This window comes from Haemaphysalis longicornis, unplaced genomic scaffold (assembly GCF_048455015.1).
Source record: "Haemaphysalis longicornis isolate Haplotype H1 unplaced genomic scaffold, Haemaphysalis longicornis Haplotype H1 scaffold_8, whole genome shotgun sequence".
NCBI lineage: Eukaryota > Metazoa > Arthropoda > Arachnida > Ixodida > Ixodidae > Haemaphysalis > Haemaphysalis longicornis.
In genome coordinates, this window is record NW_027526445.1 from 129,967,822 (window position 1) to 129,991,412 (window position 23,591).

Here is a 23,591-nt window from a genome sequence, read left to right on the forward strand (position 1 = left end):
TCCTATCCTATCCTACTGGCGAGCATAGCATACAGGATGCGTCACCCCGGACAGGGTAATAGAACCGAGTTTATAACAGAGCATGGAAAGTACGCAATGACTAAAAGTAACAGAAATGCAGCGTTCATGAAAAAAAAAAAAGGGTACTGTGGAACTACAGTATAAAGTTGGTGCGGGGGTTTTTCTTTCGAAGGCAGGGAGGCTACGAGCTCAATATAGAATTTGCAGTGTGATGGAAAAAAAATCAGGGAAAAGCGGTGTGCTGAAAATATTCAGTGATTGGCATTCAGGGTACTCTTTTCTACTATAGGCAGACTTGCTTTTACACTTCAGTCCCTTTAAATTTCACAGCGCCCCATACCCAACTACACTTTGGCACATCTGCAGTGGGGATTGCTAGCACCACGAGTGTTGCATTCACACTTTTAGCCATGGAGGAAGGAGGTATCTTCTAGCCCATCCCCCCACAGCGCTGCTTCACCAACTGTGAGGTGTCTGCTACTGACAGGGCGAAAGCCCCGTGTCTTCTGTTTTCACGAGCCTTTAATTCCATTTGCTTGTTGAAGTGCTCAATTGAAGTGCTCCGTTATGAACCATCAGTGCCTGCGTAACCTCACATTTAACCACAGTAAAAATGGGCACTCAAAATGGTTCCGTGCCACTGGTTCCACCTAGCTTAATGAGCTGTAAAATTAGTTCCAAGCGATGCATAAAAAAAACCACTTCCTATATTGCATTCAGCTGGGGTCATAGTATTAGAAAATATGAAGATTAAAGTTTTAATACCAACACTGCTTTGTCTCTTGTTCCTCCAAAAGTTGCTAATTATCTCCGATTGTCTTGGAAACTAATTAACTGACTCAAAGAATTTGGAATCAGTGGTACAGTGCACTAGAAGGCACGCTCAAATTAAAGAGTTATCTGACGAGTTTTATAAAGCTTTATGTCATGAAATAAAGAAATACAACTATTTAAATAAGGATTAATTTAACCAACAAAGCCTCTAAAACCAACTGGTAAGTAGTGGCCACCATGGGTGCTGCTTACAAGAGGAGTTCCTCAGCGGAAATTTCCATTGCAAAAGGGACCCCCTAATCGGCCCTGAACGGCACGCTTCTAGCTCACTGCATCAGTGGGACAAAATCGGCAAGACTGACAAGTTTCACAGCTTAAAGCGTCCCCCCACTGCACTGCTGCAGCTGTTTTTAATTGCCCAGAAGCCACTCACAACAACCGCTGCCTTTCCCAACAATGAAATCAATAGGTAAAGAAGCTTAAAAACAGAAACCACACTTTATTCCACACATAAAGCATTAGAGAGGTGACGTACACACATATATACAGTATATACAAAAAAGAAAGCAAGTACTGCCTCACCAGCACTACAATAAAAGTATGACACAACTCTCCACCACAGTGGTGTGAAAAAGGCAAGACAGCATCAATGGTACATTACAGGAAGGAAGAATTTCTCAATGCAATCGTTCGCTCAAAACACTGTCAAGAAGTTTTTCGCAAAGAAACCTGTCAGCTCCTTCCCCCCATTAGAACAGCAATGCACATGTTTAGCGGGCACGCCCATTGATACATCATACCCAGACTAGAGGAAGCTGTAAAGTTACAGCCAGATTGTCTCTCGAGGGAGAGAGACACAAGTGTTTTGTGCTTAGTTTTTTTTGTGTGAGCTTTTCCCCCCATCTTCAATTCGCAGACAAAAGAATGTGGCTCATTTTACTCCCAGAGCCCAGGCAAGGTGTTGGCTGACTCCATAAACTGGCCCATGAGACAGCACCATTTTTCTACGGGTCTGGGCAGAAGGAGGGCTTTACTTAATGTATTTTTTCTGCTGTTCATTATTGTCATTTTTTATACCTACCATTTTTTCACTTGTTATCTGTACGTGTAGCGGACTTATCAATCCCATCAAAACGCAACTTGTGAGGCCAGAAATGCATCCGAATATCCCAATCATGACGATGCACTTCAGAATGAATGGAACACCCAAGTAGCAAGGAATCCACAAAAAAATCAGATTTGCGGATAAGCGATTGGACAACTGTGGAGAACCGTAGTGAGTGATGTGATAGAGTTGAGAAGTGATAAATGCAGTGTTTATGGTTTCCTGCTTGAGAGACCTTTTAGTATGTTTTATTTAGGCGACCCGTGTAGTATTTAGCACAGCGGGTCTTTCTTTGTATCGGTTATTATTAAATTTTCTTTCAGAGACAGACCAAAATTTCTGCATTTAAGTAGCCCGAGAAAGACTGTCATCTTTAAAAAGAAGAGGGAAAAACTTGGTTCTTGAATTAATGCCACAATAGTTCGGTTTCTTGATGAAATGCTTCACACCGCAGGGGCAAGGAGAGAAAAACGAGGCGACGACTTGCAGAGTACCGAAGTCCCTACGCCGTCTACCACAGGACCGCTTCACAGGACGACACTTAGCCGCACGACGTCTTCAGGTGGTCGGTTGCGGGCTAGCTCACTTTTTGGCCCAGTGCTGCCTCAGCACGGCTTCCGTGGTGTCATCTTGCTCTTGCCTCGTGTCGTCCAAGATCACGTCACCGTCCTGTGGAGGCACAAAACAAGAATCAGATGAATCATCCGTGGGGTGGTACCCAAACTTCCAGCGAGGAAGTCTTAATGGCACACATGAATGCATAAAAGACCACTTTAAACTACAAAAACGGTAAAACAATGACCCAACGTAAGTCAATTAAGATTTGCATTCCGCAACCTCAACATACCGTGCTTACGTGATTCCAGCGCCAATTTCGCTTCCTTGAGATTTGTGTTCAAAACTGTGCAAGCATTGCAATTGAGTCTAGAAACAAAACTTAACTCAAAAAGAAGGAAAAAGAATGGCTATACTCGGTTACAACTCAAGAACGGCACCACCTCATGTAGTGTATCACTTCGCCAAAGCGCCGGACCCGTGAAGTCAGTGCGTGCGCGTTTTGAAAGGGGTTTACTGTGAATGCGTGATATCGTCTGCCTTGTCTCACGCAGTTTGTTTGTCGTCACTGGAGTCGTTTATAAGCATATTAAGTCCAAAAAATCACGGGAACGGCTCACGCCATGTTCAAAATATTCCCAGTAACGCCCTACTAGCGCCGCGCGGAGAAACATCCAGCTACGGTGATAAGGCACAGCGGCAACTTTCGGTGCCGTTCTTAAGTTGTCACCGAGTATAGCTCCAGTGCTACGGAGGCAGTGCCGGGAATAGGGACAATGCTAGATAGAGAAATGAGATTGGGGGGAAAGAAATAGACTGGTGCATCTTACGGACAGGCGGAAGAGCTCATCAAGAGCAGTGACACCAACAACTCGTGAAAGCAATAAAGATAGTGGACGCATAACACTGCCTTCTCCTGCTGCAACGATGCCTCGAAATGGCAAAAGGATCCTCTACGAGTTTCATTCGCAAGTAGTCATCCCTAGGTCGTTCTTCCCTGGGCCGGAAAGGCAGCAATGCGAAACTCTTGGAGGGACAGTGCACAGGGTGAGAGGTTGGCAGTTGTTCCGGCAATCAACTTCACAGTAAAAAAAAAAAAATTCAAGCAAGGCCAGTCGCATCCGATGCAAATGATGGCGCGGCTTACATGTCCATTCATCAGGCGGCTCAATGCAGTAGCACAGTTATAATGACAATGCAAGAACTCTGCAAAGTCACTGGCGTTAAAAGTTCTCGCTAAGGGCAACAAAGTATCCAATGCAAGTCCTGAGAAAGAGGACATCACTGCAAAAAGTGACATCACTTCTGCTGGTTACGACAATGTTCCCACTTTTTTTCAGACGTCAACAGAGGGCAGTAAAGGTGGTTCCACATGACTGACCAAATCGTTGTTTTGGACAGCGGTCTGTGTATCCCGTCACTAGCTTCCGTGAGCTGCTGCCGGACTACGGCCCTTGCAGTCCAATCAATCGCACAAGCTTTTCTCTCGCCAGTTTTGGTGGTGCACCGCACCTCAAGCAGCAGGATCTGCCAATACCCGCGCCACATAGGCGGGCATGATCACGTGCACTAGAGAGAGGCGCACCTACAACGGCAGTTTCAAAGCGCTCAAAGGAGCCTGTCACTCCTGCCAGGAAAGGCTTAGGCGACACTTACTCAATCCTCGCTTTTGCTAGTGGCACTGACTCTTAGTAGAACAATCCTAGCCATCACTATCGTGTTTTCTCACGCATCTGGAACTTTTTACTGAAAAAGAACCAGCAAATAGGTAGCAGGACGAGAAAAAAGTGCATGGAAAGAAAATTCACAAGAAGTAAGAACTGGTTCTAGGGCCTCCATTTTTTCGCTATAAAACTGCTCATATTGCCCTTTGGAAACTGTTTTCCCAGCAATGCATATGTGTTTACAGATGAAGCCGACTTTAAAGAGACCCGTATACGCTTGTTTCTTGTAAGTTGGCTTTCCCGCACCATCTGTTGAGCAGTGAAGCTTGGCTATCTTTGTAGGGAGCACAGTTACAGCCCCGCTTTATACTCCTTTGCAACGAAGCCACCTCTTTGTCATGTATTCTCCTCGCCACACGTGCTGTCTCTCTCGCCGACAATTGCGCACCTGTCTGCGCGGTGCACTAGAGACGTCACTGTCTCCACCCATCAATCCTGTGTGTCCTCGGTCTGTGAAGAAGAGATCCTGCCACTGTCCTTGCAATTCAACATAGCAAATTCCCTGTTGAGCTAAACCCCAACACAGCAAATCCCACCGAAGCGACAGCTTCACTCTTCACCGGCTGGAAGGCCTGTCATTTTTTTCCACTAGGGCGCCCTCGAAGGCCAACGCAGCTTCATGTCCACAAACTACCGCCTGCTCCCATCTTCCGTGATGTCTCGATTGGCATCCGTGGTTGCGTTAGGGAGAACCCTGACTATGGATTGTGTCATGGCTGCACAACAGTCGAACCTTGTTATAAGGAACACTGACATAGCGAATTATCAGTTACAGCGAACTAACTACGAACTTTGGTTGGTCACGCTTTATTTCAGTTACACTTATTCTTCCTATAACGAAACCGAAACCACCACAGCCGCGCGATTTCGGCTATAATGAAGAAATGTTTGATCTGCACGAGTCTCGAACTTGAAAGCGGGTTAAAAGAGCAAAATAAAAAATTAGGAGATAACAGTTTGCAACACTACGGAAGTAGAAAGGGCCCAGCATTGCTGTGACAAGCCGCCAGGCAAAGATCACCACCTTCTTCAAATAAATAAGAACGTAGGCCTGTTTTGTGAAACGCACTCTGTTCTGTTGGAATTTCATGTTTTCCTGCTCCGACTCATTTAGTTTAAAATGCCCCAAGAAGACAGGTAAGGATTACGTCATTTCCAGCAGGTTCAAAGACTAGAATAATTCATTTTAATACCTAGAATTTTTTCACTAGCCAGACTGCTGATTTGTTGGAGCCCATTATTATATTTACTGTTACAACGAATACTGGATATAACGAACTAATTTACTGCTCCAATACTACGTTGTATCGAGGTTCAACTGCACTACTCACACATTTGTCGCTGCTGTCAGACTCAACGCCTTCCTCCTCCTCTTCGGACCACCAGCCCTGGACTTCTTCAGCGTCTTCAGTGGCTACGTTGTGTACATGATGAACACCAACTGCACACAGAGAGGGAAATGAGCACAGGTCACTGAAACCACTCGCTACTGACACACAATCAACAGGGCACTGCAATACACTAAAAAAGCTTATTGTAGCCAAGGCTCGAACCAGGACATCGACCTAAATACTCAAGGTCGATTTGAGCATTTCAAGGTCGACAAAGCACAAAATGTTTATTTTAGTTGAGTTTTTTTGTTTGTTTGTTTTTAGTCATAATATCTGCAGCACTTTCGCTACATTTCTTGTTGGCTGCTGGCCTCAAAGGAGAAATGCCAACGTCAGTGCGATTTGTACGTGTGTAAGTGGCTACTTTTTTGTAAGTTGCCCCTCACTCCCTCTCTCTTTTTTTTTTATTTAACAATCTGTTAAATATCTTTAAAAGCTGCCAACCCAACTTCTTGCTCAACCTAATGCTAGCCCATGACCTTAACGCGTTCAGCACGTTACATATAAGGGAAATATGCTATGCTTAGACAAAACAAATGCTCTTTTTATTTCGATACATTTGCGTGCTGTTTTCTGAGGGAACTCCCTGCACCGTATGAAAAAAAGCAACAAAGAAAATTGTCCTTTTTGAGATCAAGGACCAGTTCTTCGCTGGCCACGCAGTTCTTAACGAATTTGAACCTTACTGGGCGCTTGTATCTAACAATTACGTAGTAAAACACAGCCTGTTCTACAAAAGGACCGGAGTGCAGAGCCTATCACGTACACCATCGAACAGCAGGCGTTTGCTGGAACATAGCCAAAGTAAAGACGAAAGTTGTTCATGTGATCAGCCTGTTTGGTAGACAGCTTCTTGACCAATCTTCTGCATGAGTATGGGCCCTGGTCTGACAGCCAGACAATCAATTTTTTCCAACAGCCTTCTGTAGAAAAGCTACCCCAGATCTCCAATTCCAGCAACTTGCCGAGAACAATGTAACAAAAAAACTTTCCTTCCTAAAGAAACTTGAAAGAAGTGCGAACGCTTTCTCAAACAGCATCAAACGTGCGCCAGAACCTTTGCTAATAGGGGGTCCAAGCGTCACTGAAGGTGCGTCCAATCAACCGCCAAACCTCCAAAGACACAAATCAGAAACAAAGAACGAACCGTGGCGACGATTTTTCACACACTAAGTAAACGCATCTACGAACAATTTAAATGTAACCAATACGTGGTTTATGAAATGAAGGTATACTATTATACTCCTTCTTCATTATCAATGTTGTGTGCACTGTGTTATCTAGGAGTGTTCCTTTTCCCGATTTTCAGATAACCTTTTGACATAATGCAAGCCCGGTTTCATGACCAACCGGTTCACGGGTAAATGCAGTAGGAAAACGCAAAAAAAAAAACAAAGTGCTCACCAGCACTGCTTCCTGAAAGTTCCACTGGGGACTGTGGGAGCAGCGTGTGTCTACAAGGAGCATCCGAAGGCGCCTGTGAAGCAGGGTACTCTATAAAAATTACAACGCCAAGCACTGAGACCAGGGAGGCGAATACGCTAGCAATTAAAGGCCTAAGCTTTCAAACACCTTTTCAACTAAACGCTTTCAAACACGTTTTCAACTAAGGGCTTTCAAGCACCTTTTCAACTAAAGGCCGTGCAGTACCCTGCCATTTATAAACAACTAGAATGCAAGCCACAAGTCGTTCATTTCCTGCTTCGTAGCTAACGTGATGAGAAGCAACAGCTGGATCGAGTCCCGAATATCTTCCTCTTGGCATGGCATGCGGCTGATCTGCTGCAAGCCCACATGTCATCACGCAAGCTTCCGTTAAAGCTGTTTAACATGGGCCACCATTCATTCAACAAGTTCTTGCTGTACAGCGAGCTCTCTCGTTTGTCATAACCGGAACGGCCTAGTATTACCTTCATTAATTTAGGAACTATGCATCTCCATGAAGGTTCTTTGTGAACCAGAAACATTTTCGCGGACATTTCGCGCCAACAAGTGAAGGCAAAGACGAAGAGTACAAATTGATGGAAGATTGATTCATCACGTCCCTGAAGATTCTGTGAACTGCCTGGCTAACGCCTTGTTGGCGCAGCGATAACGCACCGTCCGAAGCCGAAACTTGGCCTCTCCCGCTGCCTGTCGGCGAGCCGTCGCCTCTGCCTTACGGACTTGAGCGTACAGTCTGTGTTCGGCAATGACCTGAGGGTCTGCCCGGCGACGCTTACTCTCTTTATGCGCACGCTTTGCAGCGGCTCCGCACGCGAGCAACTCAGCGTTCCTCGCACGCCGTCTGCGAGCCGATTCCGCGCACCGCGCCAAACGCGCTCTGCGCTCTTCCTCCGTCTCAGACGCCACTTTTTTTCGCTTAGCGGCAGCGTCGGCCGCCCGCCGAGCCTTCTGTTGTTCGGCGGTTTCGGCACTCCGTATCCTTCGAACGCATTCTGTGTTCTTTTGCCTCCGAATCGCACGCCGTCTGCGAGCCGATTCCGCGCACCGTGCCAACCGCGCTTTCCGTTCTTCCTCTGTCTCAGAGGCAACCTTTGCTCGCTTAGCGGCGACATCAGCTGCCAGTCGGGCCTTCCGTTGTTCATCAGTCTCGGCATTCCGTCGCCGTCGAACGTATTCTGTGTTCTTTTGCCGCCTGACGGCCGCGGCAGTTGCAGCACTGTCCATTCTTTTGAAAACAGCGGTGACCGACGCACCAACCGCACCGCATGCATAGAAGCGTTTCTATTCACACGTCGCGTGCGAACGGTTTTGTATTTACTCGCACGCGACGTAAAAAAATTGTTCGCACGTGGCGTGCGGGCAGGGTATTATTTTAGCATGGAGGAAGAAAAAGTTAGGAGACGGCATGACGTCACGCAGCTAGCCTTCGCGAGCCCAGCTCCGTTGAAGCCGCTCCCTCCGCCGTTTCTCTTTCTCAAGCCGCCGAAGTCGGCCCAGCACGTGACCCCCATGGTCGGCTGGGCCGGCGGCGGCGGCGGTCTCCGACTCCGGCGCATCTCTCGTGTTTGGTTGGCGGTAGCTGTTCCCCGTCCTTCCTGCATTTGTCTGCTCGGTGATCTCATGCCCGCGTGCGGGCAGGAGTGCCACGTATGTGTGAAAGACAAAAGCCTTGGGAAAAAAACTAATGCTTCGCGACAACGGGCAGCAGAGTAGTTTCGAGCAGACGAAATTGAAGAGCTCGCGGCGGCGGCGCGATGGGGTCACGTGGTGCAGTGACGCCTGGGCCGGCTTCGATTTTACTTTTTATGTATAGGCTTCACGTTTCTCCGGTAGCGCCGTCTCCTAACTTTTTCTTCCTCCATGTATTTTAGACCGGCATGCCGAGACGTCCCTAGAAATATGTGCTAGTCTGCCGACCGCCGGCCGCGAAGGGGGCTCCTCCGTGATGCATGCAGCGGCGGCGCTGCAGTCAATCGGAGCGCGGTGGCCGGCCGGCGCGATGGGTAACGGCGGACGGCGCTCTGCCGTGCCGCTGCTGCCTTCGTATTTCTGCCCTATTTCTGGGCGGGTTCAGCCCATTTTAACTGCCCCTTTTCGAACCCTATTCGTTTCTGTCGACAAACCAGATTAGCCAAATAAGTTGGCTCTTACCAGTACGAAGAGTTTTAACCGAAGCGTGAAGTGACAGGAGTACGTTTTCGCGTATTATGAAGGATCGAGTTTTCTAAAAACCGCGGAATCGTGTCGCTACTCTATTTCGATTTCGACACATACTCGGGGGCTTCGGGAACACTGCCGGCACGGCATCGTTTTCCAGCATGGAAACATCATGCGGGACTTCAGTTACATTACCAAGCAAACAGTTAACCGTTCTTTGTGAATATCCCCGCCGTTGTCAACTGATGGATTAGTCAGCGCCTGAAAATGTGTGTGTGTGGTGTCGGCGCTCCGCTTTTTTGATGGCTCTTTGGAACCGTCTTTCTTTGCAAGTTTCCCAAGATGTTGTCCCCTGTACGTATATGTAAATAACGCAGCTCGAACCGGTGCCTTCTGACCTTTCGCATCGTTGATCTGGAGGCCCTTAAGCGCACGTCTTCGCGGCCCCCTCAGTTACGTCCAGTCAACTGGGAATCTGTTAAATGTAAATGCCGAATAAAAAAAACAAGACGTGTGCACATGCATACGAAGTTTTATCACCTTCAGTCATCAGATACAGTGCATGATTTCTCCATAACTCGAACATCTCGAAATACCGGTTAACTCGAAACCTTTTTTTGCCGTGCATATACCTGTCATTGGCGACATTTTCCACCCTTTGTCTCGAAACGTCTATTCGGGGATCACGGATATCTCGAAATGTTCACAAAGAGGACGCAATGCAACATCCTCTGCAGGCAGCTGATAAGCTCTCGGTTAAGGCTTAACTCCCATTACCCGCCGAACACCGTCGCGAACGGCAAATGTGCGCGGCCGATGTCCCGTTAGCGGAGTGCTGTCCGACGCCTACATTGTTGATATAGCTGGGGAAGACGCTTCTGATCATGTGGACAACGACGGGTCTCAAGAAGTGCCAAAAACGGCAGGAACAAGAAAAACATTAGCTTTGCCTGCTTCACAGCAAGATAGAATATAGCGTTGGCGACCAACAGTTGATGCGGCATTGAGAAGCTCGAAAACACTTTTTTGGGACCAGATGCGAAGGCGAAACAGGCGTGCATCACGCAGTTCTTTTCCCGCAATACCTAAAAAAATTGGTTTTTTTCTGCAAATTATTTTGCCTGTATTCCGGAAGCGTCTCTGTGCATTGGAGCGTTTGTTACCAGCACTATACAGCTCTTATTCCAGTGATCTGGCCATACATTTTTCGCATTTCGCTTAACCCAACACCCCGCTTACCTCGAAATTTTCAAAAATTTGGCTACTATCAAACCTCTTTTGCGTGCCTGTAATTTTCGTGAATACCACGATTTGAAACATTCGCCAGCATCGGGTACGTGAAACTGATTTTTATTAACACCCGGCTGCAAATCAGTAACTTCGCTTGCATTCCTCAGGTTCTTTTTGGTCACCCACACACTCGGAGGGAATTGCGAGACGCACGCGGGGAAAGCAAAACGGGAGAATATTTGTGTTATGGCCAATCATTATAATGGCGGCTGTTTGAAACCAAGGAGTAAAAATATTGAGGTTTATTTATACTGTCATGACCATATATACCTTGCTTTATCCCCCCCCAGGCGAAAAAAACAATTGGAGGCCCAATTGGAATTGTCGAAAACACGATTGGGCCAAATGGAACCATTTGCATTTTCAAATGGTTCCATTTGAACCAATTGTGTTTTCGGCAGGTCCAAATGGTCCTCCAATTGTTTTTTTCGCCTGGGCCCCCACCCCCCGCACTTTGCCCAACAAGTTTTTGCTGGCACAACATTTTACTCAAGCTTTCGCTTTTCTTTTTGTCAGCCTACCAGCCGTCTGCGTGCTTGTCACCGTCAATGACGTTCGGGAACGACCCGGTAGTTTCGAAGTGGAACAAACGCAGCTTCTGGTGCCGCAGGGAGCTCTTTTTGAACGGGATCTCACTGTCTGAACATTGATGGTTGAACGCGAAGCTTTCTTGTGAGCGATTCCTTGTCGTCTGAGTTTTGAATTTGACTCATTGAGCTTTCACTTTGACTCGCACGCATTTTGGAATTGTGATCATGCCGGATTTGACATCGAACCTTTGCCCTTTGATTTCACGCGAAGAAAGCTTCGTGTTCAACCATCGTTGCGGAGTGGAGTGATAATTTTTCTGACTGCACTCCTCTCCAAATCCAAACTGCTTTGACCATGTTGGAAATGCGCATTGAGATAGACGTCGGCTTCAAAACGCGATGGAGCCAGCTTCGATTCTGACCACGGGAAGCGTTTTTTTTTCTCTCACTTTACTCACAAACATCACCGTCTTCAGAGACAGTTGACTTTCCTGCAGTGCTTTTTCGAGGCGATATAGGCCATCAGTGAGACATAGAAAGCTTCACTTTAACAATGGTTCAAGCGGTGGTAGTGAAACGACTACGCGCTAGTTGCTGCGGTTTCATCCTTCGGTCTCACTCGCGAAATTCAGCGGCCGCAAAGAGGCTCCAATTCGCGAAAAACTCGGGGCGTGAAACGAAAAGGTCTTATAGTACTATCGCACTTTCAATTGTGAGCTGATGTACCTCGTACCATTCGATTTCACCGCTCTAAGTGGCCGACAAACCCCGATGCGCGCTCGCGCTCCGCGGCAGTAGCGCGCGGCACAGGCCGGCCGGCCGCTCTCGCTCCGGCCGCTCGGGCGCTCCGATTGCTCGCAGCGCCCTCTGCGCAGCGCTGTGCGTGCATCATAGAGTTTCTCGTGGTTTCTCTATGGCGTGCATCAGCGGCGCGGACACGCCTTCCCATAGAGAAAGCGCGCGGACGGCAGACTAGCACAATTTCTAGGGACCATACCGAGACGCTGCCAAGTAAATATTGCCGGCACACATAATGCGAAAGAAAATCAAAATTGTTCCCACGCGGCCTGCGGACTAAAAATTAAAATTGTTCTCACGCGGCGTGCGAATAGGGGCTTTCTCTCCTCCAAAGTCGGGTCACATGGTGTTCAACAACGCCGGCCGCCGGCCAACTTCCAAGATGCGGCCTTGCTCCGTGGATAGGTAGGTCGTACTGTGGGTAGGTAGAACTCGCGTGCTTGTTTTGAGGTTTAGTCAGAGGTGTCAACCTTCAGCTTTTTGCCAGGAATGTTTAGAATGCGTTATTTCAAGTTTTCGTCATGTGTTCTTACTGCGCACTGCGTGCGAAGACGACAGAAACGTACTGCGCAGCGGAGGTCGGGACACGTGCTTGTGGCCCAACGGCGTTCAGTGGTAAGAACGCGTAGGTGTCATTAAATTTTCATTGTCATGCGAGTAAGTGGGGAGCTCGGCATTTGTCAAAGCCTAACGACTTGCTACACACCTTCTTACGGCATTTCAAGGAATCCTAGAGCCCCGGCGTGGCTGCTTTCATAATTTGACAGCTCCGGTAGTCACGCCTTCGCGAGCATGGAGATAATTTCGCGAGTTACTAAAAGCATGTAGTGCTTGTTTGTTCGTTACGAGTGTTTTGAAAGCGGCACACACTTGGGCTAGAGGCGAACGAAGCACCATGAGTTATTTAACGACGTTCGTAACTTTTGTATTGTTTCCTGAGTAGTTTCCTACTTTCAGCTTGATGAAATTCCCTCGCATTTGAGCGTAATTGAGATGTGTTGTCGCTGTTTGAAACGGCGGTGTGCGTGTACAGTCTATGTCAAAATTTTGTGGGCCACGGCGAGCGTGGCCAGAGCAGGCGCGCGGCCGAGCAGGGGCGCTGGGCTTGCAGCTGACGGCTGGTTGCGCGGCTAAAGAGAGCGAGGGGAACTTTTGCTCTTGCTTTGTAGTGTATCCGGTGCGACATGCGCTGCGCAAAGTGCCTGTGCTCAAGTGAAGTGCGCCTGCTCTGAGAAACCGGCCTCGCTGCTACAGTGGCTCTAGCCACTGTATCGCTGCACTTATCGCGCCAGCCATACCAGTCCGCGGCATCTTAGCTTTCAACCCAGCGTCCCGGGTAATTGTGGTCGTAGCGCCAAATCCTCCCCTGGCGAGCCTGGGCGGGCACAAGTGAGTTGTAATTGCCATAGCAACGCCGCCGCCATCTTGAGCTTGGAGGCGTACTAATTGTCATGGCAACCCTGCGAGGAGGCGCAAAATGGGGAAGAGGTGCTGATGCTTTCCTCCCCTCGCTTCTTCCCGCCGCTCCGTTGCTGGCCCCGCTAGCCCCGCCCCCTTCGCGCCGCCCGCTAGGCCTCGCCGAGACCGGCGCGCCTCCACGCAGGCGTACATATGCAGCTGGAACAGCAAGACGGCAGCCGAAATTGCACTTCAACACTTTATTCATGTTACGAAAATACGACCGAGCACAAACGCAACGTGCCGTGATAAGCACTGATGTTCGACACAGCATAGCATAAGTTGACATCGAACACGGTACACGTAATCGTACAGCTAACGACACAGCGCTATTGTTCAGATTAAATTCACGCTTCGCGAACGAGTGTCTCACCTTTTGCTAACACGAAGAAAAATCACTTCTTGCTGCGCTTCCTTCCTGTGCATGGGGCATATAACCGCTCTTCTGTAGTCTTCAGAACGCTGACACAATATTTCTACTATGCTACGACTCGCACGCGAGCCCCGCGACTTCCCTCGCGCACCGCCGCCACTGTCACCGCTGTTGCTTCGGAGCTGCGGCGACCGTTATCCCGCTGTCGCGCATGCGCGCCTGAAGTCGCACCGGGAAGAGGCAGAGTGGAAAAAACAGTGAGAGGAGGAGTGTTTTGCTCGCCCAGCACCGCTGCAACTTGGAGCGCGTAAATCAAAGATGAACTAGCAAAGAGTCACCTCGGACTGGCCATACTACGAAAGGAAGCGAGAAAGTTCCCCTCACTCCCTTTAGCCGCGTAACCAGCCAACATCGGCAAGTGCAGCGCCCCTGTGCGGCCGCGCGCCCGCTCCGGCCATGGTCGCAGTGGCCCAGGAAATTTTGACAAAGACTGTACCTAATGCCGCCTATGGTCTTCGCGATACTTAAGTCCAGCGCGGTAAGACAGCCCTCGTCTAGGCCGGTCAAACGGGTTGTGCTCGTCATAAAGCGAAGTTCTGCTCAAAAGGCAACGCCCCCCCATGCTTTCTTGCAACTAGAACATGCCGCGAAAGCTACAGGTGTGTCACACAGGCGTCTCGGCTGACGGAGCTGTTAATATTTGAAACGCTACTTCTGGCTAACATTGATAGCGGTTCTATCATCTATCCAGGCGTGGTTGGTTGTGAGCAGTCATTATTTATTTAGCGTTGAAGTTTCTATTCGCTCCAACGCATCCAATGCGGCCTTTTCTTTTTCGTGCAGTCCTTGTAAATTTAACGTGTGCATTTCGCCAAGACTGCTCAGCCTCTCCGGGTGAGCAGGCCGGATGTTGCAGTGTAAAAGACACCGAAGAAATGTTTTTATTACTGATTATGTAATAGCCATCTGTTGTTCTTCCGCGTGTCCTTTTGAAACTGTATTTCTGATATATGGGCGTTCATAACGGCTCTAATGTCGTTTGTGATGGTATACTTGCGGGACCGACCTACACTGCCCAGTTTTGTGGGCACAAAACTCATCCGTAGTTCGCCGACATCGCTAATATGACACTTGTGGACGGCGGCAAATGCGTTCTTGTTAGCACCGCCTGAAAATGGGTGCTACGAACCTTTAATTGTTTGTAGCACAACGTAGCACCACTACATTGGGTGCGGGATCCAAATTGTATTTATTTGCAGGGTGCGTATCAGCTGTATTGTTGAAATGTAGCGAATTCACATGAGTGTAAGGGCTTTGTTATTACTCTGTCGGTGCCATGCACAGTTGGGCTGTTTAGCGAAACATGTTTAGGGCAACTAAAAAACTGCTCTTCCCTGATGAGGCACGTTCTAACCTGCTCATTTGTGGGAGCCAGCTAAAGCTCATGCTTGAAGCTTCTACTTAAGGTACGAGAGGGGGGTAATAAATTTGACGTCGAGGAATAATAATGGTGGTGCATCCTGAAAGTTCTGCGGGTGTTCAGGTATTGTAGACTGCTGTCTGTGTGAACTTAGGGCACGACAAGTGCTCCGTGCTCACCACAATGTGTCATCTCAAGGTGTGCTTATCTGTAACTTAAGTCTCCTTTCAACCATTGGACAACATTTTATTTATTTATTTATTTATGGAATACTGCAGGCCAAAAAGGCCCAAGCAGGAGATTTGATGTGCTCTGTAAAGTTAATTAATTTCTCTCCACAGAGTTCTACAGGAGCATTCCACTTAGCTGAAGGCTTTCACTACGACTGGGTTGACTACGAATATTGGTACTGTTAGCACTAATGACGTAACTACTGTGACTACAATGTTGTCTCACCCGCCGCGGTGGCTCAGTGGCTAAGGCGTTCTGCTGCTGAGCACGAGGTCGCGGGTTCGATTTTCGGCCGCGGCGGCCGCTTTTCTGATGGAGGCAAAAAGCAAAAACGCCCGTGTGTACGAGATTTCGGCGCACGTTAAAGATCCCCAGGTGGTCAAAATTAATCCGGAGCCCTCCACTACGGCGCGCCTCATCGCCTGCGTTGCGTCAGCGCGTTAAGCCCTACAATCAATCAATCAACAATGTTGTTTCACAATCAGTAGTTTGCTTGAGCTCAGTCTTGCACGTGGACAGAAAAAAATTTATCCGGGGGGAATAAAAGAGCAAAAAAGGAGAACGAAAATCAAGAGGGCATACCGATTTAAGGCAGAAACAGCTGCCGCCTGTTTGTCACAATGTTCGAATATTGGGATGTACTGCGAGTCTTGGTGCATTTGTTATTTTGGTGGAGCTTCCCGTATCTCTTCGTACGACTTTGGGGGGTACTCACTTTTGAATGTAACTGGATACATGTTGAAATTGCAGGGTTGCTTGGGAAAGTATGCGGGCCGTAAAAAAAAAATGGATGCCCTAAAGTTAGCCATCTGCATATTTGAAACCCTGTACTTGTGTATACTAATTGCTTGCGACTTTGAAGTTATAACCCACGACACCTTAGTCCAGTGAGGTTGATGTTGAAGATGTGAAAGCTCATGGTTGGGTGCGACTTAGTCTGTGTGCCATGTGGGAAGTCAGCTAGAAGGAAAACTATCAGTGAGAGGATCCGAGCAGTATGAGTGTTGCCAGTGGAGGCACAGGACAACACAGGTTGTGGCACCCAGTGCAAGGGAGTTGGAGTGAGGGCCAGGCAAGGCAGCCACAATGGCAGGGCGGTGGCAGCTACCGCTTTGCATTCTCTGTCCACGGCCACACGTATGCAGCAGCACCACCACCGAGGTTCGAAGCTCTTCTTGGCACCGTCAAGCGCTTGGTTGTGAGGCTTTTGTTTCTGTTTACAGACTCTGCTGTTCCTGACGTGGTCCAGCTCAGGGCGTGCCAGAACCCCCCCTCCCTGATCACGGACTCCACCGGGCATCCCACATCTGTTGAGCAGCCCTTCGACGGCCAAGTTGACTGCGGGTTCTTCCAGAACAAGGGCGACGTCTCCCAGCGCAACAGAACGTGAGACCATTCCATTATCTGGACACTTGCGCAAGCCCTCGTGGACCTTTTTAGCTGGCAGACCTTCAAGCAAACTTATGAACTTCGCATTTCCCCATAGCCGACCTCCGATTAGCCCTGCTTTATTGCAGAGTAGCTGTCACGGCTGTTATCTTGAAAGTAGGTCAGATTCTGCTGCCAGGCTATGCCACCGATTCACGACTGACGAGGCAAGCAAGGTGGGTTTTTTGACGAAAACGGTGCCTCCACTTGCGCTGTTCGAGTGCACTTCTTTTTTTTGCTGACTGAATCGAGGCGATTGTCATCTGAACCGTCACGCTGGAAGGGGGCAGCTATTGCTGGGGTTGTTCGGCCCATTTAGTGACTAGATTGGCTCTGCTTTTCCTGTTGCCACCTGCTTGTTCTTCCAAAACTGCACCGCAGTGCGCTTGCTGTCTGCATGCACGTAGATGTAGATGTACTAGCACTCAATCCAATATTTTCAATGCCGTTTGATGCATAACATTTCTGTATTTCAAACAGGACTTTCCTGAACGGCCAAAAATACATAACCGACCACTTATATCCCTACCTTAAAACAGGCAGGGGAAGAGTGTTAGTGCATCATTGCTTTTACGCATTTCCTCGATATGTAGAATAAGTAGTTTCGCATCCCGCAGAATGACAGAAAGCTACTGTTAAACTACATGCACCATCTCCTATATTCGCTGTGTTACTGCATGAAAGCACACCACAGTGAAATACGATATGCTCGAAATTACGACTTCCCCGAAAGGGCAACAAACCCTCCAACTATACTTTTTGCACTCTGCTTGGTAATACCAGGCAATCAATACTATCAAATAACATACCAGCATCATGTCGCCTTCCTTTTTAAGGTCCGCCCAGCTCGCAGATGATGCCGTTTGCGCACATTACCGCCTGGTATTTCACGACGTGAAACCGTTTGTACCCGGAGAAAAACTTGTGCTGCTCCATTGTCGGCTGGCAAATCCGGTGCGCCGTGCCGTCGATGAAGCCCTAGCAGCTCCTCAGCGGCACGCCCCTCGCATGGACGGCCTGTGAAAAACGAACGTTGCTAAAAGTGCACTCAGCGCACCAACGGAAATGTACTCTCAGCTCAGCAAACTCGTGCATACGGGACGGGGTCATCCAATCGTGGTTGTTCATGTCCGACAGGAGGTGGGTGAAGTAATACTCGATGTGGGACAAGACTTTGTTCACCACGCTGCATATCACCGTCCCGTGCTGACCGAACTCTACCTCCAGCTCGCACAAGCGGTTCGGGTACGCGAGGCGCCGCAGCGACATGCATAGGGCCTCCATGCCCGACACTCTGACACGCTGGGCGCTTATCACGTCATCCAGAATCTTCTGGGTGGTGAGCAGCTCACAAATGTCATCTCTCTCGAATCTGAAGAGTTTCACGAACTTGCACCGCCTAATACTGGCCACAACTAGAAGTCCGTACTGCGCGGTGAAGCAGTATGGCTCCGGCTGTGAAACGAGGAAGTAAATTTCCTCTATCTCGCGCCAGGTCAGCGTATTGCGAAGCAGTGGATTGTGCAGCACACTGTACAGCATGACGACGTTGGCTGCGCAGCACACCAAAAAAAATCGATGAGTTTTCCGATTCGCCCGTGTGCCGCGAAGACGGCAAAGGCAGACTGACAGGACTGACAGGACCAGGACGAGCACGACGCAATGCTGTTGCAGGCGCCGCAGCATGCTGCTACCTGTCAACTGCTTTTATAAAGGCACAAAAGTATTTGCAAATACAGTCTAGAACAATGCTTATGCTTTTTTGTAGGATGGCTTTTAGACTTCAAATGCTTTACGTGGAGACGAATTGCCATTTTTTGGCAACTGCGCGAATGGATTTTTGGCACACCCCACTCCGCTACCGGCGTGCGGAACTCGCGCTACGGCGGCCCGCTTCGCCAAAACACGTTTTCCGCCCCGACCGGCGGAAGAAATAGCGTGATCGCGCGCGCATGCGCAGTCGGGTCCCGCTACCCGCTAACCTTGGCGTAGCGTACGGAAGCCACTATGCTAAAATTCTCTATTGCCACATGGTTGGTGGCTTGGGTGTGTGTCCATGTGCTGGTCGGATGCTGCTCGTCTTGGATTGAAGGCTTGAGTGAAGACTGTGACAAGAAATGTCTCCTCGGGGTCAATGGTCCGCCAGTGCTTGTAGTTCAGCTTGTCTGCCCTGGTGCTGTGCTCTCACACTTCATGAGTCTCGCCACCACCTCCTGGTCCAGGAACTTGTGTGTGTGGTGTTCTCGAGTGCTGGGAGTCTCGTGGTGAGGAGCGCTGTGCTTGCGGCCCTCTCGGCCCAGGCAGCTTCAAAACGCTTCTGCAGCTACTCCCTCGGGATGGGGCGGGCCTTCCAGAATCAGTCTTACTGCCTGTTGGCGGTTTAGCCTGTACAAGCTTTGAATGTCCTTGGCGCACTCTGCGTTTATATTTCCCTGTGCTCCCTTGCCGTCTGTTGCCCTTAATTTCGCCGCCTTCTGGGATGCCTTTTGGGTGCTCACTACCATTTCACTGCAGACTGAGAAGCTCCAAGTAGCAAACTTTTGTTCTCTCTACTTACCATAGTACTAATCTGAAATGCAGTCCTTGGTTGATAAGGGGCCAGTGTTCTCCATGCAGTCTGTCAGCTAAGAGGACACGGCTGAGGAAAACCACTGGTGTGTCCAGCGGAAACATGCAAAACTTGCTTATCTTCCATCACAAGGGGAAACATAACTGCAGGACATGTGCACGTTATCTAAGGTGTCCTCAGTGCCCTGCAAAGAGTACTCCAATTGGCCATGTTCTTCCATTGGTCTTGGTGGCTGCTCTTTGCTGTACCTTGGGAAAGCCCCATAGCAGCATAACAAGTTCACCTCAGTGCGCACTAGCTGTGCTCCATTCCCGATGCAGGGTTGACTGGTGATGCTGCTGGCGTATTGGATGATGAGCACCTTGGTGTAAGACACCAGTGCAACATTCATTCTTGTCTGCCCATTTTGACAGCTTATTCTCTGCCAACTGGACGTGTCCTGTTCACAAAAAGAGAGATTGCAGGACTTCCATTCCTCACATCATGGACATACACAGCCTAAGACATAGTCAGTGGCAGTACAGTGTGAAAGTTTAGTTCATTTTTTAAATAAAGTGTGCACCCGAGCACATCTCCCTGTGGCACACCCCTCTCTTGTTTAAGTGGTTTATTTTACCATAGAAGGCACACAAAAGAAGGCAGTGCCATAGCTGTTCATCGTTATACACGGTATCAATACAAGTGGACTTGACTGTATAGTGATTGAAGAGCTTGCGACACGATAATTGGACCTCGCCTGGCATGTGGTGTCGCAACAGTGATCTTAAAAAGGGCTGTGAAGGAACTTTCGACGAATTATGAGCTGTACGAGTGTTTAGACCCACGGACCCTGAATGCACAAATTATGCCCAGCTGTTTCGTCAAGCGAGATTGGCAAACGGGTACTGGAAGCCCGTGCTACTCACTTGGCCGACGTAGATAGCTCGGAGGGCTTGGGTAGGTTCTTGGGGAAGAGACGCTTCTTGGTCACTGGCTTGTAGTTTTTGCTGAAAGGGGGGGGGAGTTGGACCGTCAGAGCCACACACCTGCCTTCGAATGCTCTACAAGTATAATCAAGGGGGCAAGAATGATGCAGCACACCCTGCATTACCCAAGGTCAATCGTACAGGAGTTCCAGACCAGTTCACATATTACCTGCAGCTAGCTATTCCACTAGGGCAACACGTGACGGGACAGGGTGGACAACAACGTACCGAGCATTGGACTGTCAAACAAAGGCTTGTTGGGGGAAGGGGGGGGGGGGGGGGGGGGGGGGCGGACAGCAAGCACGCCATGGCTCGCTGACCTGCATCATCTGTTTTTACTGGACAAGGCTAAGGGTGCAGCCCCTGTGGGTTGGCGTACTCACCATCATGTCAAGTGCAATGCACGGCCAACTTGACAGCCCTTCCGAGTTTGAATGAGTATTCTGCCCCTCTACTATAAGTCACAATCGAAAAAGAAAAAAATTTGGCCACATATCTGGACTGTGGGGCTGCCGTTGTAAATGGTTTCTCTCGGCTGTGTCGAACCACGTTGTTAATTTGGGGAGTAGCGAATAAAAAAAATCACAAAATCATTTGCATGTGGACATGGGCACGTCGATGTAACAGCGTGTATTCAGCATTTTTTCCCAGCATTTAACAAGGGCTCAGAGTCACGTAGCTTATTTAGCCACTAAATAAGGCTTGTTCAACACGCATGGAACATTTGGGCCGTGTTTGTAATCATCGCAACCACGCTTAACGACGTTTGTCGCTTAAGGCACTGGTACAGTAACTTCTATTTATTTCAGTGAAGATAATAAAAAAAAAAACAAGAACGCTCTTCAATCAGCTTGAGCAACAGTTCTATGCAGGCAAAACAACATCCACAACTTGCAGAACTGAATATGAAAAGGAAAAAAAAAAGTTAACCAAGCTGTTAGTCATAAACAGTCTAAATATTTGTGCACATGCATGCGTGCCGTCGGCAACCATCAAGGCTAACCAAAACGTAAAAACTTCCTATTCAAGTTCGTCTATTTGTCAAGGCGATTTTACAATATACGGAATGCTGGGTCACGGTTTATAACAAAAGGTAGCACGAAAACCTGTTCCTCAAACTATTCATTCCTCAGCTAACAAGTGAAGAGATGCTTGAGCATGCAACTTCACGACAAGACAATCGACAGGTTAATTCGAGACAAAACCACACTACAGCCTGTATATCTCCGAAAGTGCAGTGAAATATTACATTACTCACCCTAGAAAAATATTTCCCTTTCTGAAATGTCTGAAAATATTTCAGACATTCCACCTTGGTTTTACAGACTAAATGAGGAAGATTGTATTCGTCAGTCTTGCAAGGGTAACAGAAGAGCTTTAGTGTTCTCTCCACAAAGCACAACTGTTCAAAAACTATCAAGTTATACTCACCTGAACTGGAGCTCACCAAAATTTTTCTGTTGGCCATGTGTTGCTTCAGTGATTGCGTAGGTTCCACCAGGTCATGCATTTTGTGATATTCCACATCTCACAATGTGCAACATGCTTGTAGATGTATCACTCGACAGTATGACATTTATTAAAACAATCATCTGTAAAAAGCTTCATCAGAAATCTTTTGAGGTGTTTTACATTCCTTACGGCACCGTACATATAATATCTGCTTTTGAAGTAAGTGTCACCTATGATGAAGCCGGTTTGTTGTTCAAAAGGCTTCGTTATAATGGCGGTATACTGCAAATTAAATTCATTTGGCTGACAGCCTGTAAGCACAGCTTTCAATGAAAGAAGTGTCTTGTAATGGTGACCCTAAAGATGTTTCAATTCAAACTTTCACCAAGGGAGGTCACGCTGGCACTCATTTTATTGAAAATAAGCTATAAGTAGTTTTATTCAAGTAGATTTTGAATAAAAAGTAAATTCACTTTTTTGAAGCGAGGAAGCAACCGTAAACAATGATGGCACACTGTTCTCATTGGCATAGTCTACTTAAAGGGGCCCTGAGAGGCGTTTTGAGCACACTAAATGAACTAGCGCAATTGTTAGATTGGGTCGTCAACGTCATCTGTGCCAAGTATTACTCTTTTACGCGCAGCGGAAAGCTTACACTTTTGTTGCAAAGTTTGTCACTTTTTTCTCACCCTTCCCTTCATGTTTTTGGACGCCGCCATCTTCACATGTCTACGTAATCAATTCCCAGATGTTCGTCATGAGCTAGACATCCTGCTATTGGGCGACTTTTTCATGCACTTCCGGCAAAGAGACGAGTCGTCTGCTCAGCGTCGGCTCGCCGGCTTATCTGCCAGCGGAGTGCCGGAGTGCTTGGACATTTTACGACAAACGAAACAAGTGTAAACAAACGCTTAACCGTTTCTATTGAATGCAACACGGCCATAACACGACATGGATATTCTCTTACCTGAGTACGTTTCATAAAGAAGGGCTGAAGCCCCGCAGCACTTCTTTTGTGCAATCGCAGAGAACGCCCTGAGCCGAATGCGCGGGTTTGACGCATACATTTTATTCAAATTCAAACAATCCAGAGATGCGTTTCGAACGAACACAACGTCACAACATGCGTTGCAAGTCTGAACCGCGATTGAGAGACGATGGATTGCTTCCTCCTAGCTGCCCGTCGTAAATTCGGCACTCACCTCGCGCGCGGTTTGCGGGGACGAACAGCAAGTCACTTAACTCTGGCGCACAAGCCGAGATGGCTTTTAGCCGCGCACACTGCACATACCCCATGCGAGGTTGAGTCGTACGTCGCTCGAGAAAGAAAATCCAGAACATGGGAAGCACTATCCACCCGCAGAAGCACAACGTCGCATTTCATCGCGCAACAAAGGCGTCCACAACACACACACCATCGCCTCCTATAAAAAAAACGCATCTCGCACTTCCCAATGGGTGTGAGTGTAGCCTGCAGTGCCCACATGTCACGAGGTGGGGCCCCGAGCTGAACCGGGATCACGGAACCGTAACGGACTTCTAGAGTGGTTTGTGCCTTGTTGCCAAGGCAACCGATGTTTGAGATTGTCAAAGAAATGATGCTCGCTCCTGCGCTAGAAACATGGAGGAAAGAAAAGGTTAGGAGAGGCCCTGACGTCACATTTGTGAAGCCGAGTCCCGCCATGACTTGAGCCCACGGAGCCCAGCACTCTATCCCATCATCCTTTGCTGTCTCTGGTTTGATTTGACTAACATGGCGTCGCCCTGCTCTCCCGCTTCGAAGCGAAAACAGCTTCGTCGCTAATTCCTCGGTGCGATGTCATCTTCTAAGCTGTTGATTTCGCCTTCTATTTGCCCATTCTAACCCTCACCCAAAGTTTCAATCGAAAAACGGCCTTTGTTTT

The 23,591-nt window shown here is 48.3% G+C and overlaps 2 protein-coding genes across 5 annotated transcripts in view; one reads left to right on the forward strand and one right to left on the reverse strand.

The window, feature by feature from the left end:
• Positions 1 to 1,274: 1,274 nt before the first annotated feature.
• LOC144148742 (uncharacterized) lies at positions 1,275 to 8,294 on the reverse strand. Its single transcript, XM_077680260.1, has 4 exons — positions 7,671 to 8,294; positions 6,975 to 7,047; positions 5,511 to 5,620; positions 1,275 to 2,569 (listed from the first exon to the last, which is right to left on the reverse strand). Exons 1-4 carry the CDS (start codon positions 8,238 to 8,240, stop codon positions 2,483 to 2,485), a joined length of 840 nt encoding a protein of 279 aa, XP_077536386.1. The 5' UTR covers positions 8,241 to 8,294; the 3' UTR covers positions 1,275 to 2,482.
• Positions 8,295 to 12,155: 3,861 nt separating this feature from the next.
• Positions 12,156 to 23,591, forward strand: part of LOC144150075 (uncharacterized) — a 50,043-nt gene continuing 38,607 nt past the window's right edge. Inside the window, exons 1-2 of one of the 4 annotated variants that reach the window (XR_013318421.1) lie at positions 12,156 to 12,196; positions 16,497 to 20,491. Coding sequence is in view for 1 of the 4 variants with exons in the window: in XM_077681886.1 (XP_077538012.1) it covers positions 12,281 to 12,416; positions 16,497 to 16,659 (299 nt within the window). In the remaining 3 variants the exon portion in view is untranslated. Of the gene's footprint in view, positions 12,417 to 16,496; positions 20,492 to 23,591 lie in introns of those variants that run through there. The other 3 variants (XR_013318420.1, XR_013318419.1, XM_077681886.1) reach the window with 3 other exon arrangements.